At 38.1% G+C, this 13,437-nt stretch overlaps 1 protein-coding gene across 2 annotated transcripts in view; it reads right to left on the bottom strand.

Annotated features, from left to right (window-relative positions):
• Positions 1 to 13,437, bottom strand: part of LOC141741851 (transcription initiation factor TFIID subunit 4-like) — a 141,984-nt gene that overhangs the window by 69,845 nt on the left and 58,702 nt on the right. For both annotated transcript variants that reach the window (XM_074582940.1, XM_074582941.1), the window contains exons 11-12: positions 9,841 to 9,971; positions 7,633 to 7,758 (exon numbers count right to left, since the gene is read on the bottom strand). In XM_074582940.1, the coding sequence (XP_074439041.1) occupies positions 7,633 to 7,758; positions 9,841 to 9,971 (257 nt within the window). The remainder of the gene's footprint in view (positions 1 to 7,632; positions 7,759 to 9,840; positions 9,972 to 13,437) is intronic.

Genomic DNA, 13,437 nt, shown 5'->3' with positions numbered 1-13,437 from the left:
AACTGGGATTATTTTTTTTCAGCTAATAACATTTCTCCCAAACACAAGCTACTTTTATTAGACCAGACAGCCTGATGTTTTAATCGTTAAGAATGAAAGTGCTTTGTGTTAGAGGACTTAGCATATCTTATTTATCTGAAAACTGCATACATCACACATATAAAACACAGTGATGACAAAGAATGGCCAAATTAAACAACAATGAGATTTTTAGAAGACATGCTTGACTCTTCCCATGTGCACTTTGGCTTCAGCTGCCAACCCCACCTACTAGCCATGTTGTGCCTGTAGCACAAAAGGCAGTTTGACAGGACAGAGTCTGGGGTGAAGTAACAAGTCATTAACATCTGTAGATAGCTAATGACCAAATTAGACTCTCATGTTGTAGTTGTGCCAACCAAGAAACTCCAACTTAACCTAGACTGAGATTCCTTCTAACTGCTGTGGCCAGACAAAAAGAAAAATGTAGATAATCTGATCTAGTTAACATTTAAAGAACAAAAAGGTATTTCATGAAATACGTGGATCTGCCAGAGAGCTGGGACTCTGGTCAGTACAGCAATTACCGAGAATTTGATTATATTTATACCTATTAGGTTAATAAATAAACAAACCACACCCTCCAATCAATGAGTTGCTTCTCTAGATGGACTCGGGTAAGTATTTAGGAGCTGAGCTGAATGAAGTCCTCGCTCTGTCATTTTGGAACGAAAGTTCAATCATTGTGTGCCTCAGTTTCTCCAGTAAGATGTATGGAAAATCCTATTTAGCCCTCTCATGAGTTTTGATGATAAATTTATAAACGTACAATGAACTTCTAGTGCCTTCTGAGTCTGGCAGTGAAAGCCATACAGAAATACAAAGCGTTGTTCTACTACTGTACGAAGATGAATCGTTTGCCAAATGCAAAGCAGAAGTTAAAAGCACTTCAGCCCAAGGAGAAAGCGGAGTGTCCTGGGAGAGTCACGCTGAGTCTTCGAATATTCTTACCAAGGTTCTACAAGAAAGTGACAGAATCCTGGAAAACATACCAGATCTACATTGTGTTTGGGGATATTGTTAAGAAAAATTAAAGCACTAGATGCAAAGTAACTCTGCAATTTCCTGGACTCCATAAGCGAAGGAAAAACTCTGGAAGTGCTACAGATTACAAAAATAACACATTCAAAAGCTTTTTTTTTTTTGCCCCCAGAAACTGACCAAATAAAAGTTGATATGGACTTCAGGATAATCTGAAAAAGCAGACCCCAAAAGCAGGCAAAAAAGCAGATGATCTGACCCGAGTAAGCCTCCAGCTCATTCACAATAAATAAATAATAAAAGTTATTGCAGAGGGGAAAACAGGTACTCAGCTCCTGACTGGTAGTAAATACAGCAATTTTTTCAGTAATAAAGATGTAAAATACCAGGTGATGCTAAAGATACAAACCCAGACTGAAGGTGAAGGTAGAACTACTTTTACATTTAGAATAACGCAGAGTTTCTGGTTATTCCTCGAACACCCCCCAAATGGCCTTTCCAAAGAGCTCGGGTTAGCTCTTGTTTCACACAAGTAGAATTCCAACTTCATATTGGATGTGTCATTACTGGTATAAGCAACACCAAAAGAATTAAGGAATTTAACTGTCATTTTCTGTTTCTTTTTGCATTCAGACAAATTTTAATAGATTTTATTTAAACACATTGTTAAGACTAAAATACATTCCTGCTGACTACCATGTCAGGCTGCACATCAGTGAGCTTCAGAAGTAAAGTCATCGGCATACAGAGGTTAAAATGTGTTAAAGTATAAACATTGACCATTTTATTAATTCTTCACTTTAGGATCTAATATGAATTATAAAAGGCTTCTTCAATGCCAATGCAACACAGATTGAAGCAAATATAAGCAAACGAAAATGTCAAGCTTAACAGAGGTGGCTAGCAGAGCTTTAAAAATGTCACTGGCTTCTCTTTCCACTCCATTCCACACGTGAACATCTTTCCCTTCCTCTGAAGAGCTTGAACAATTTCACTGCTGCTCAGCTCTTGTAGTGCTTGTCTGTATGTCACCAGTTTTACTCATCAATCATTTTAATATTTTACACTCAGCTTTGTCAAGGTACTGACTAAGCATTTCAAGGTTTTTTTTAATTCCAGTTTAAATTTTTTCTTCAAAGTCATCTCCTATTTTTTGTTTTGTTTTCCCTTCTCCTTTCCCTCTAACATCCAAATCTTAATATGCTGTATCTCGCCCATTGGGTGACACAGGTTTTTCCAAAATCTTTAATTTGCCAATACCTCCTTCATCTAAAGCTTCAGAAACACCCACCCATTACAGAACCCCCAGCTCAAATCCTTTCCCTTCCCCTCTCAATTCTTCATGTCTAGATCTGTAAATAAGGTGAACTGGGTTTATGTAATATATTTTCATGTTGATGAAATAAACACCTTTAGAAGCAAGCTAGCTTCCCATAGTAATTTAGAGAAACCTAGGACTGATCCTAACCAGATAACATACTTTTAAATACATTAAATGCTGTCTCCTACTGAGAAGGTAATCACCAAACCAGGTTTGTTAACATTTCTCCCAAACACAAGCGACTTTTATTAGACCAGACAGCCTGATATTTTAATTGTTAAGAATGAAAGTGCTTTGTGTTAGAGGACTTGCTATCTTATTTATCTGAAAACTGCATAGATCACATTAGGTCTACGGAAATATTAGACTTTCAAAGTATGAAAAGCAGCATATGTTAAACGTGTATTCAAAACACATTAGAAATATGGGGTTTCATTTACATGTTACCAAACTCCCTAATGTTCCAAACCTCAGCTTTTCCCCTTGTTTGCGTTAAGGAAGAATGCCACAAAAACAGACATCTCACTACACATGTAATGGCGCATTTTTCAGAAGGGCATTTTATATTTCATAGAATTAGAAAGCAACGGTATTTTCAAAATTATAAAGTGATCTGTAACTCATGTAATACTTAAATATATGCAACAATTACTTTTAAAATTGGGGGATATTCTGTGTGTCTATGCAGATGAGCAAACAGTCCCTCTGACATACTTCATTATCATCATTATTCAGTATTTTGTTGTAATTGTAACGTCAAAGCTGCGCCGTTGTAACATTTTGTCCCACTAACAAAATAAGTTTTCTATTAGATCTATAATAACGTGGAAGTCTCAGCTTGTTAAACCTGTGTTGAAAATGTCTCACAGGGTCTCTCCTCCTAAACACGTCTCCTGCGTTTAGCAACATCTGAGCCCAGTTAAGGCCCCTACAGCCCTACTCCCCCTTCCCAATACATATACCGGGAGTCTTTAATGCTTCAAATTCATCTTTTTTCATTACCTAAAGTTGAGAGTCACAACTGCAGGTGCTGTACTATTGAGAGCCACTGCTGTGCCAACAGTTTCAATTTTAAACCTATTTTTCCCCATTGATGACATTAGAACTTCACCCACGGCTGTACCAGCTTATAACGTTCACTTTTAATTAAAGAAATTAAATTGGCAACATGAAACACTTTGCTTTCACATTAGCTTTGTTAATAAAAAGTGAAAGTTAAAAGCAGCATAGCTGAGGGTAAAACCCTATTCAGAGCTACGACCACAGTGAGGTGGAATGCAAGAGTACAGGTCTAAAAAAAGATTTATTTTAAAATTATTAAAATTGAAATAACAGATTTCTAAAAATTCAGAAAATTATCTCAACACAATAATTTCCTCTTTGCTCTCCTCTCATCAGAAGTGAGTTATAACTTTCCGCTCAGAGAGTGCTTCATCTCCTGGAAAGCTGCGTTCCATCACCGTAGCCTCAGCAGAGAGGAGAGGATTAAATTGGCATGACGACGGAGCTGAGTGCAGGCGCGAGAGGCAGCGCCTTCCAGTCATCACGGGACGCCTGGGTAAGGAAATCTGCATCACCAAACTCCAACAACCTCTCCCCCGTAAAAAAGCCCTTCAGCCTATAGCGCTATAAAAATCACTATCATCCATAAACACTAATTAACTTTGCAAACAACACTAAACGTAATTTTCCATTTACATATGTAATTATTCTTTTTACAGAATAGATCTCACTCCTGTGATAGTTGTATTTAAGACCCCAAAACTTGACAGGCTTGTGCTACTAATACAGAACACTCAAAATAATAGGCTAATATAGCATATCTATTGGAAATTAATTTTCAAATTTAATTTGATAATATGCATTTAGACAGTTTGAGCAGAAGATGAATTAACACAGTAATTTTAACATGATCCACTTTATTATAGATTACATCATAGAAGTATTATTCATTGATTTTTCTGAAAACAAGGATAACCCCAAGCTGTACCTCTTTACTGTAGAAAGCACAATTCAGAAATAAAACCAACCAACCAAAAAAAAATATCAGCTACAAACTCCTATTCCTACTGCTGCCAGAAATATTAGCATTACCAGCCCAGAACCAGAACCTCATTCAATTTGACACACACAAACAGCATTTTCCAGGTTTTGGAACTAGCTATGAAAGCAGCAAGGAACACGTCTTTTACTGTAGAAAGACCTGTGCTTTGTAGGTTTGGGTTTTTTTAGAAGGTCCACACAAGAGACACCATGTCAAACGTAAAGGTAAATTCCTCAAGTGATTTTAGTCTGGCTTTTGACCTTTCTGCAGTCTGAAGACCTTCCTTAGCTCTTCCTGCGCTTCCCCATCCCCGCCACCGAAGCCAGAACCAGGAGATCTCTGCTGCTGCCGGCGTGGAACAGCCAGCGGGGCCCCACTGGGAAAGCGAATGGGGGTGAGGAGTTGGTTCTCCCAAATATTTCCTTTTAAGGAGACTGCACTCTACATATGTGTTTATATACAGGATGGCCCCGCATTGTGCCACTAATAATTCATGTGTCAGGACGACAATCCCAAAGTAATGGCACCTAAGGCAGCTGCAGCCTCTCCCTGCGCAGCTCCTGTACCTGACTCATCACAGCACCTGGTGTTTGAAACGGGAGCCGTTCCTGCAGCAGGCGGTGACTGGATCTCATGGTTTTGTGGACCAATATGTCTTTAAACGCTTCTATTATAAAAAGAATTACTAGGAAGTAAATTAGAGAACTGCTTTGGGCCATACATCCCAGGCTGCTATGCATACATTGAGGAACACGATGCAGAGGACCCCGAGGTACAAGAGATGGTGCTGGCTCCTGAAACAGTACAGCCTTGTTTTCAATTTTTAGGTTTTTAGTTAAAAAGAAATTGTATGTTGCATTGCCACTATAACGTACCTTATGATTTTTCCTTTCCTGTCAAGTTTGTCTTCCCCCAAAATATCTCACCAGACTGCAAACATCAGTCATTATTCTTCTAAGCCCGTGGTATGAAGTTTCTATTTCCCAACTATTTCCCAGGCATGGGATGTAAGATTTTGTAATATTCTCTTTTAACAAGCCAAATAATACTGCTGTTTTGCTTTAAAGATACTCTTGTAGCTCCACAATTATTTTTAACTTTGATAGCAACTTTCCTCATAATGATTATTTTGTTGTTGATTACTTAATACCATCCACTCCAATGCCCAAAACATTTCCTGCATTATCTTATTCTTTGTCAAAACCTGGACTTTGGATGTTAACAAGGCTCCAAAGTGTAAATAATTAAAATAGAGTTGTCACTGTGCAAGTTAAACCTGTTTACACTCTTCCATACTAGACCACTAGCAAACAATTCTGAAACTTTTCCTAAAGTTATTCTGCTGAGTAACTTTAAAAACATGTTGCAAAATAACATGTCAAAACATGTGGAAGATCAAAGATCACTCTGTTCATCTAAAAGGCACATTAAGAATCCACAGTTACAAATAAAAGAAAAAATAGATTTTTAGATTTAAGCATTTATAGGAAGAAAAGCAGAAACTGAAATTTTGCAGGCATAAATATCAGTCAGCGGGCCACAGACAGACACAAAATGGCCACTGATCCTTAGCACTAGTTATCAGGGCAGCTGGGGCAGATTTTAACTGTGTCCCTTTAATAACCATGTCATGACAAGTACTGCATCCTTTCCACAAAGGCTTAGATCTCCTTAGACAACTAGGCAAGTTCATAAGACGACCAGAAAAAACTAAATCCTGGGTAAAGAATTAGTACGTAGGAATTCAGAACAAAGACCTCAACAGTTATTGCTGTGGTCTTGCATTTGAGCCGCAACCTAGATTCTAAAGAAACCATGAACAATCTATTACTTAGAATAAAAAGTTGTAATTTGACCATATTTTGCCAAACTCTGTCCTATGTAAGTCTTACAATAGGTCATCGATCCATCAGAGCAGAACAGTTGGGAGCCACAAAGGACAAGGCTATCAATCCAAGTCCAGTTCCGAATTGGCATTTACACTGAAATCACAGCACTGCATAAGCACCTCCCAAAAGGTTGACAATATCTCCAGCTTCACTTTCTAAACATTAATACTGATAAACCAGCATTGCTCTTCCATGGCTACTTTGTGGTTTGGTTTTGGGTTTTTTTAGTACCTTTATATAAGGTATTAAAATCATTAAAGAATGCATTTTAAAAAAAAAGCATTAAGAATGAAAACAGTTAATCTGTTCCCATCTAAACATTCAAAAAGTATATACGTTACATGGAAATTTGTGGAATATTTAACAATGTGAGCAATTATAAATTAAGAGTGAAGACAGATTAAAGTAGCCAAATTGAGAAAGAAAAATTCTGAAGTGAGCAAGGGTAGGTTTTTTGAAAAATAAATCTCTCAATTTGTGAACCTTAATGGCACAAAATCAGGAGGCTGCTACAACTGAGCGTCGAGTTGTTCTGTAGAATACCTTCCAAACAGACAATAATTCCATGAAAATGAGATAACTATGGGATAAACTTATTTGCAGTTTGATATAATATATATAATTAAATTTGCAGTTATAAACAGGAGATTTATCTATACCTGTATGCTCTTCAAAGAATACTGTCTTAGTTTGTTCTATTGAATGTATGAAAAGTCAGTCTTTGAAATTAAAGTCATAAAGGAACAAGTCCAGAAGAATTGCTGGTTAACTGAAGCCAGGTACGAATCAAATAATGCAATTATACAGAGGTGACCAGAACATCAACTGGAACACATAGTATTTAAATTAAAATAAACAAATGAATAAAATTTTTCTTTTTAAAAACAGTCTAGAAACTCGAGAAGTAAAAAGCCTTAAAAAACTCAAGCAGTAAAGTAAAAAACCTCAAATAAATCAGTAACAATTTACTGCATTGTGTTTAAACACCAGAAGCATAGGCTATGACTTTCAAATGGCACAGAAACCCTGGCATCTATTAAATTTCAAAGGCAATTGTGAAAATTATTTCACCAAGTTATTTTGAAAATGTTAGCCATTGTCTCCTATATTCCCAAGAACTCATCAAATTCAGAGCTGTATCTTGAAAGCGCTGGAGCGTCCAGTCAGGCAGGTCCGGAGTCATCATAGGTACGATACGATAACAGGACTTAATGAATTAAAGGCATCATGTCACAACAACAGGTTCTTTTTGTTACAAGAAAAAAAATGTGTTTATGAAACAGATTTCAAGAAATTAAGTAGTTGTCTGAAGACTATGAATTGTTAAGTAGTTTAAAAAAAAAGAATAAAGCAGATACCTTGGCGGCCTTTAGCAAGATTTCCCTCTCTTGTTCATCTTTCCTTTGCTTTTCTAAACGCTCCAACTGCTCAAAAAACTTTAATTGTGATCGGACGTCTGTAGCTTGTTCATACCATTCATCATCCTGTTAAATAAGAACATTTTATGGAAACATGCATTTTCATCAAGACTATGCATTTAAAGAAGAATATAGGTGTTATACATTAAAATCTTTCCACCGTACTTACAATAAAAAAAAAATCTGTATTTTTTTTTCAAGCTCAGGGGAACGAAGCCAGCCTATGTTTAATAATGTAGCTGGAATCTGATTATTTAATTAATATGTAAGCAAATTTAAAAAACACAGATTGATTTACCAGCACCAGAGATAAAGAGTTAAAAAAATAAAACCAATAGATTTACTTATTAAAGAGAAAGCCAAGACACTTAACTTACTGAACAATCCTAGAGAGAGCACATAAGCCTGGTTGTAAACTGCAATTCCTGTGTTTGTACGCATCTTGAACTAGTAACAGATATGATCAAGATGCAGCATTATAAGAACATTAAAGCTAAAAATTCAGTTGAAAATAAGCCTCGAATTACAATTTAAATAGAACTTTCTGACAACTAAGAGCATGCAAGCTTTCCTAGTACCCAGAAACAATAAGAATTTGTGACACAAGCCACATGGGGAACACTCAGAACGTCAGTCAGAAAAATCAGTTATTTGTATTACTTCCATCTCATTTATCTGGTTAATATTTTCCTTTTTGACTGCAATGCTGTGAAATCAAAGAAAACCATTAACCAAGAAATATACAAAAGACAATGAAAACGCTACGGTTCAGTCAAAGATAACATTTTTTTTTTCCCCTAAGAATCTGTGAAGATACTATTTTAAACGCATCTTTGGCTTAACATGGACTAAGTGAAGTTTCTTCTTCTCAGGCACCATCCTAGGGAGAAGAAAGTTGGGATTTAACGCTGATGAAGCAGATGAAAAATACTGGAAAGAAACAAGGATATTTTCCTTTTAGTCCAATACAGTAGAATCTATCCATCAATTGCAAAGAAAGAGGTAAGTGCAGGTAACACACAGGCATAATAGCCTTTATTTTTTTTTTTAATCCATTTTTCTGTCAAAGTAATGTTGATTCTAGTCACAAGATCCCAAAGATAATTTTTTCTTATACATGCCACATATAATTAGTCCAACTGTGACTCAGGTTTGGGAAATACGTGGGCAAAGATACAGTCCGAAACTGTTTGACCGGGCTTTCACTCAAGGAAAACAAAAAAACCCACCCAAAACAAGCCAAAAACCAAACCAAAGCTACTCAATGTAGGTATACACTAAAGAAATCTAAGGACAGCTTAGACAGAACACACAACCATGGCTATTGCCATCTTGGTTTTACATCAGTTTAACAACCATTAGCATCTTACTTTTATCAAGAAAGATATTTCATATTTATCAGTAAAGATGTTTGATCTATTTGAATTTCAAACTGGTTTGCAGATTCTTATTTATATTCCCCCCCTGGTTTAAGATATCTAAATTGTTTCAGATTCCTCTTTAAATTTTCTTTTGCAGATTCTTATTTAAATTTCCCCCAGTTTAAGATAGCTAAATTCTTTCAATTCTCTGCAAGAATACAATCACTAACAATGAAATTGGAGTAGCATTTTATCTTGAAATATTCTTTTTAAAAGAGAACATCACCGTTTAATTACAGTGAAGAATTCTTCAGTTGCTGGTTTAAGACCTGTTGGTAGCTTTTGTAAAATATTTGTATTTTTCACAGCCAAGGAGATGTGACTATAGTTAGTAACATGTCCTCATCTATAGTTACTAGATATTTCTATCTATTGAAGCAATTTTGATCCAATCAATGGTTACCTTGGTCAAAAAAGGAGACATCAGGAATCAACAGTCTTCGTCGCAATCCACGAGCGGAGCTAGCTTAACAGATGCCCCACGCTAGGCACTTTAGCACAGAAGGATGAAAAGATAATTCTCCACACAAGTTCTAGGAGGGAGGAGGAGGACGGAGGAGGACAAGCAGTGCTACCACACACCACCTGGCTCCTTGCGGGGGGAGACAAACCTGGGTCTGGGACACGCTTCGCACACAGGGTGAACACAGCACATCTGGGTGCTGAGAGGAACTGGCATCGGGCTGCATCACCCTGTAACGCACAACACCCTTCCCCGCACACTTACTTTGTACGATTCCATTCGGTGCTGGGTTATCACGGTCACTTTTTCTATCACCGTTCTTAATCTGTTTTGTGTTGCATGGGAAATAAAAGTAACCACCTCGGCTGGCACATCAGTAATTCCTAGTTTTTTAGCTAAAGCAAAAAACAAAACAAAACAGAATTAGCTTACCCCCAACAAAAAAATCCCAAACCTCTAAAGAACGTAAAGCCATAACTCCATTTTTCTGAACAGAAAACCCCCTGATGGTGTATTTACAAAGCTTTGGTGATACATTCATGACCCCTTGAAAAGAGGTATGACTACACTTTGAAGTTTGAAAGAGAAATCAGAGCATTTTCTTTTACTGCTTAGAATTTAAAAACTCTACTGAAGTTTATCCTAGCATATTAAAACAGAGCATAACAGAGTACGAGGCAATTCTGAGTTTTCAGTTATTTTACACAAGCAAAAGCAATTCCTTGATTTCCAGAAGCATTAGTGCAGGTTAACTCCAGTGGGGGTGAGGAGAGGCTGCAGCCAAAGCACGCTGTTACACACTTTAGTCTACACTATTGGCACACTACCGATAATGAAAATTCCTTAGGGAAAACCCCACCTTATTAATTGAATATGAGGAAATAAAGTCACATTAACAGCAGTTATTTAAAAACACCAGTTGTCCCCCAAACACTGCTAAAAGACATATTCTTAGTTATTTGGACATTTGATACTTTGTGCTGAGTTTATACAAAAAGCAAACGCTCTGCAGTCTAATGTATTGATATATGAAAAAACACCTAAGCTCCAGAAAAAAAGGACTAAGACTTAAGAATTTCTAAATTCATCAAAATAATTACAAAGTGTTGAATATAAATTTGTACATATATGAATATTCATACTAATCTAAGCTATGGTCCTACAAAGACGTATGTATGAGTAGTTCCAGTTTGACAGTTTTCTGGATAGAAAACTTTGTGTGCACACACACATATATATATTTTATATATATATATATGTATATATATAAAAAAAAAGTCAGTAGTTTTATGGATTATTGGATTTGCCCCGCCATAAAAGAGTAAATACTCTGATTACACTGAATCAGTTTTCCATTAAATGAACCCAAGACTTTAAAAAACATTTGGAAAGGTTAACGGGTATGCCAAATACTACAGGAAATTCATTTGAGAGTATTTTGGAAAGTGTTTCCTGAACGGCTAATTAGAAAAGCCATCTCCGTTTGTGGGAGGAGTCCCCGAGCAATCATGAAGCAGGGAGGCCTGAGGACGAGTACATGTTGTGCGAGGCATCCCTGGCTCTTCCTGCCCAAATCCCAGAGCGAGAGCCCACAACACGCCTGAGCGATGCCAGGGAGGCGGGGAGCGGGGCTCTCTCCGGGATGTGTCAGTGGCTGGTGCGGGCTGTGACCTGAGCAGAGCTGGCAGCCACAGCAGCGCGCTGGGCTCCTGTCAGGGCCGCCCCATGGGAAGGACTGTGGCCCGCAGCGGCACCACCCTGAATCGTGTGCCCCAGCGTGTGAAAGGGATGAGGTCTGGCTCCTATGGCTCCCCGGCTCTGCCTCTTTATTTTGTTTTTGATCTGCAGTGTCTATTTAAACATATATTTTATTACATCACTACGGTACATCGTTCACACATTTCCCAGAGCTGAATTCTCTGTGTCATATATTTCTGATACTAGTTTTTTTAATGATTCTTTGAAGTCGTTATCTCATAAACTAACTTAAGCCATCACTGACTCCGTATTGTACATGTTACCTTAAGGATTTTAGCAATATGCATATATGCTTTTTAACTGATTTTTGCTTTATTGCTAAAAAAAAATTAAATATTTCTCGATGTCCTCTGTAATAGAGCTGGAACTCCGCTGAAGTTGCTGAAAGCTGGACGTATAATGGAAAGCAGACATAGGCATTAAGATCACAATGCTGCAACTGTTACTCATGCAAATTAAGTCCTTGAAGTCCGTGGGACTATTCATATTGGTAGGAGCTATTTCTGCAAGTCAGACTTGCAATATCAAGACCTATTTGAGCATGCACCATTTTATTATGCAAACATGTGTAAGCAAAGCTATCAACCAAAAAACCCTAGTCCGAAAGATAAAATGCAAGTAAGAAGGGAAATTTAATTAACTAGTATCCAGAAAAGAGGTTTGAGATGGAAAATTCTGCCGAGTACTCTAGGTAAGGGTAGGAATGAATAATTGTTAAAATAATCATCCATTGAATTTCAGCAGTGTAAATTTCCCTGAACACGCACAATCCTTTCACAATAAAGAACTATCACCATCTTGGTTTTTTCACAATAAAGGTTTTCCTAATTTTTAAAGACTTTTGTTCTAAGTCAATTCAACCATTATAAGGCTTGTTCTGCCTATTCAACTCCAGAAATTCATGCATAATCAAAGGACCATTGCCTGAGATGCCTGGTTCCTAAGGATTCTTGTTCTCCATCCTCTTCATCAGCCTCTGCGATACCCCAGTAACTTTCTACTCCTGGAATCCCTCAACACAACATTCTCAAGTCCAGAAAACTACCCAGATACCAGTTACAAAGGGAGCCCCTCAGGAGTCTGTCCTGGGACTTACCCTGTTCAATGCCTTCTCAGTGACCTGGAGGGGGAGACACAAAGCACCACACTGAGCACAGCAAAGGGAAGGGCTGCCAGCCAGGAGGACCTCACGAGCGGGACAGCAGGAACTTCATGAAATTCAAGAAGGACAAATGCAAAGTATTGCACCGGGGATGGACTAACTGTCTGCCATGACACAGGCTGGGGATGGCCTACCAGGACAGCAGCACTGATGGAAAGCACACAAGGGTCTGGCGGTCAGTAGGCCAACCAGGATTCAGCACTGCGCCCTGGCAACAACGAAGACTAAGGGCATAGTGGGTTTTATCAACAGCAAAATGGCAAATCAACAGGAACCAACGCATCAAGGGAAGTGATTACTCCTCTTCACTCAGCCCACAAGATGCAAATACTGCAGTCAGTTTTGGGTTGTCTGGTACAAGAAAGACTTGGAAAAACTTGAGTCCAAGGAAAGGTCACCAAGAGGGTTAAGGGGTTGGGGCATATGATCTGTACAAGGAGAACCTGAGGGTTCCTTATCCTGGAGAAGAGAAAGCTCAGGGGAGAGGTTATTGAGAAGATGGAGAGACACTCTTCACTGAGGATGTCTGGAAGAAGAATGAGAAATAAATTCATAAACTGAAACAGCAGTGGTGCTGACTGGATATAGGGAAGAGTTCTTCATTATGAAGATAATTAAGTACTAGAACACTTTGCACAAAAAAGTTGTAGACTCTCCCATCTTCCAGGTTTTTAAGGCTCAGCCACACAACACCCTGAGCAACCACGTTTGAATTTAATGTTGACCCAGCTTTGAGCAAGAGGTTGGACTAGATGACCACTCCAGTTCTCTTCCAACCTACGATCCCAGTCCTCCTGCATAGCTCCAACTTCCTCCCCTATTTCTTATTATTGCACAATACCCTTAGTTCCCTCATCCACCAAGGATCACCCCTGGCATGTCTCCCAGCACATATTTGTCCAGCTTGCCAGCCAGGCACAGTCAGCTCACCCTGAGGTAGC

The sequence above is a fragment of the Larus michahellis genome, chromosome 4 (assembly GCF_964199755.1).
Source record: "Larus michahellis chromosome 4, bLarMic1.1, whole genome shotgun sequence".
NCBI classification, from domain to species: domain Eukaryota; kingdom Metazoa; phylum Chordata; class Aves; order Charadriiformes; family Laridae; genus Larus; species Larus michahellis.
The sequence above is the reverse complement of the archived record's forward strand: the minus strand, read 5'-3'. Positions and strand labels throughout refer to the sequence as shown.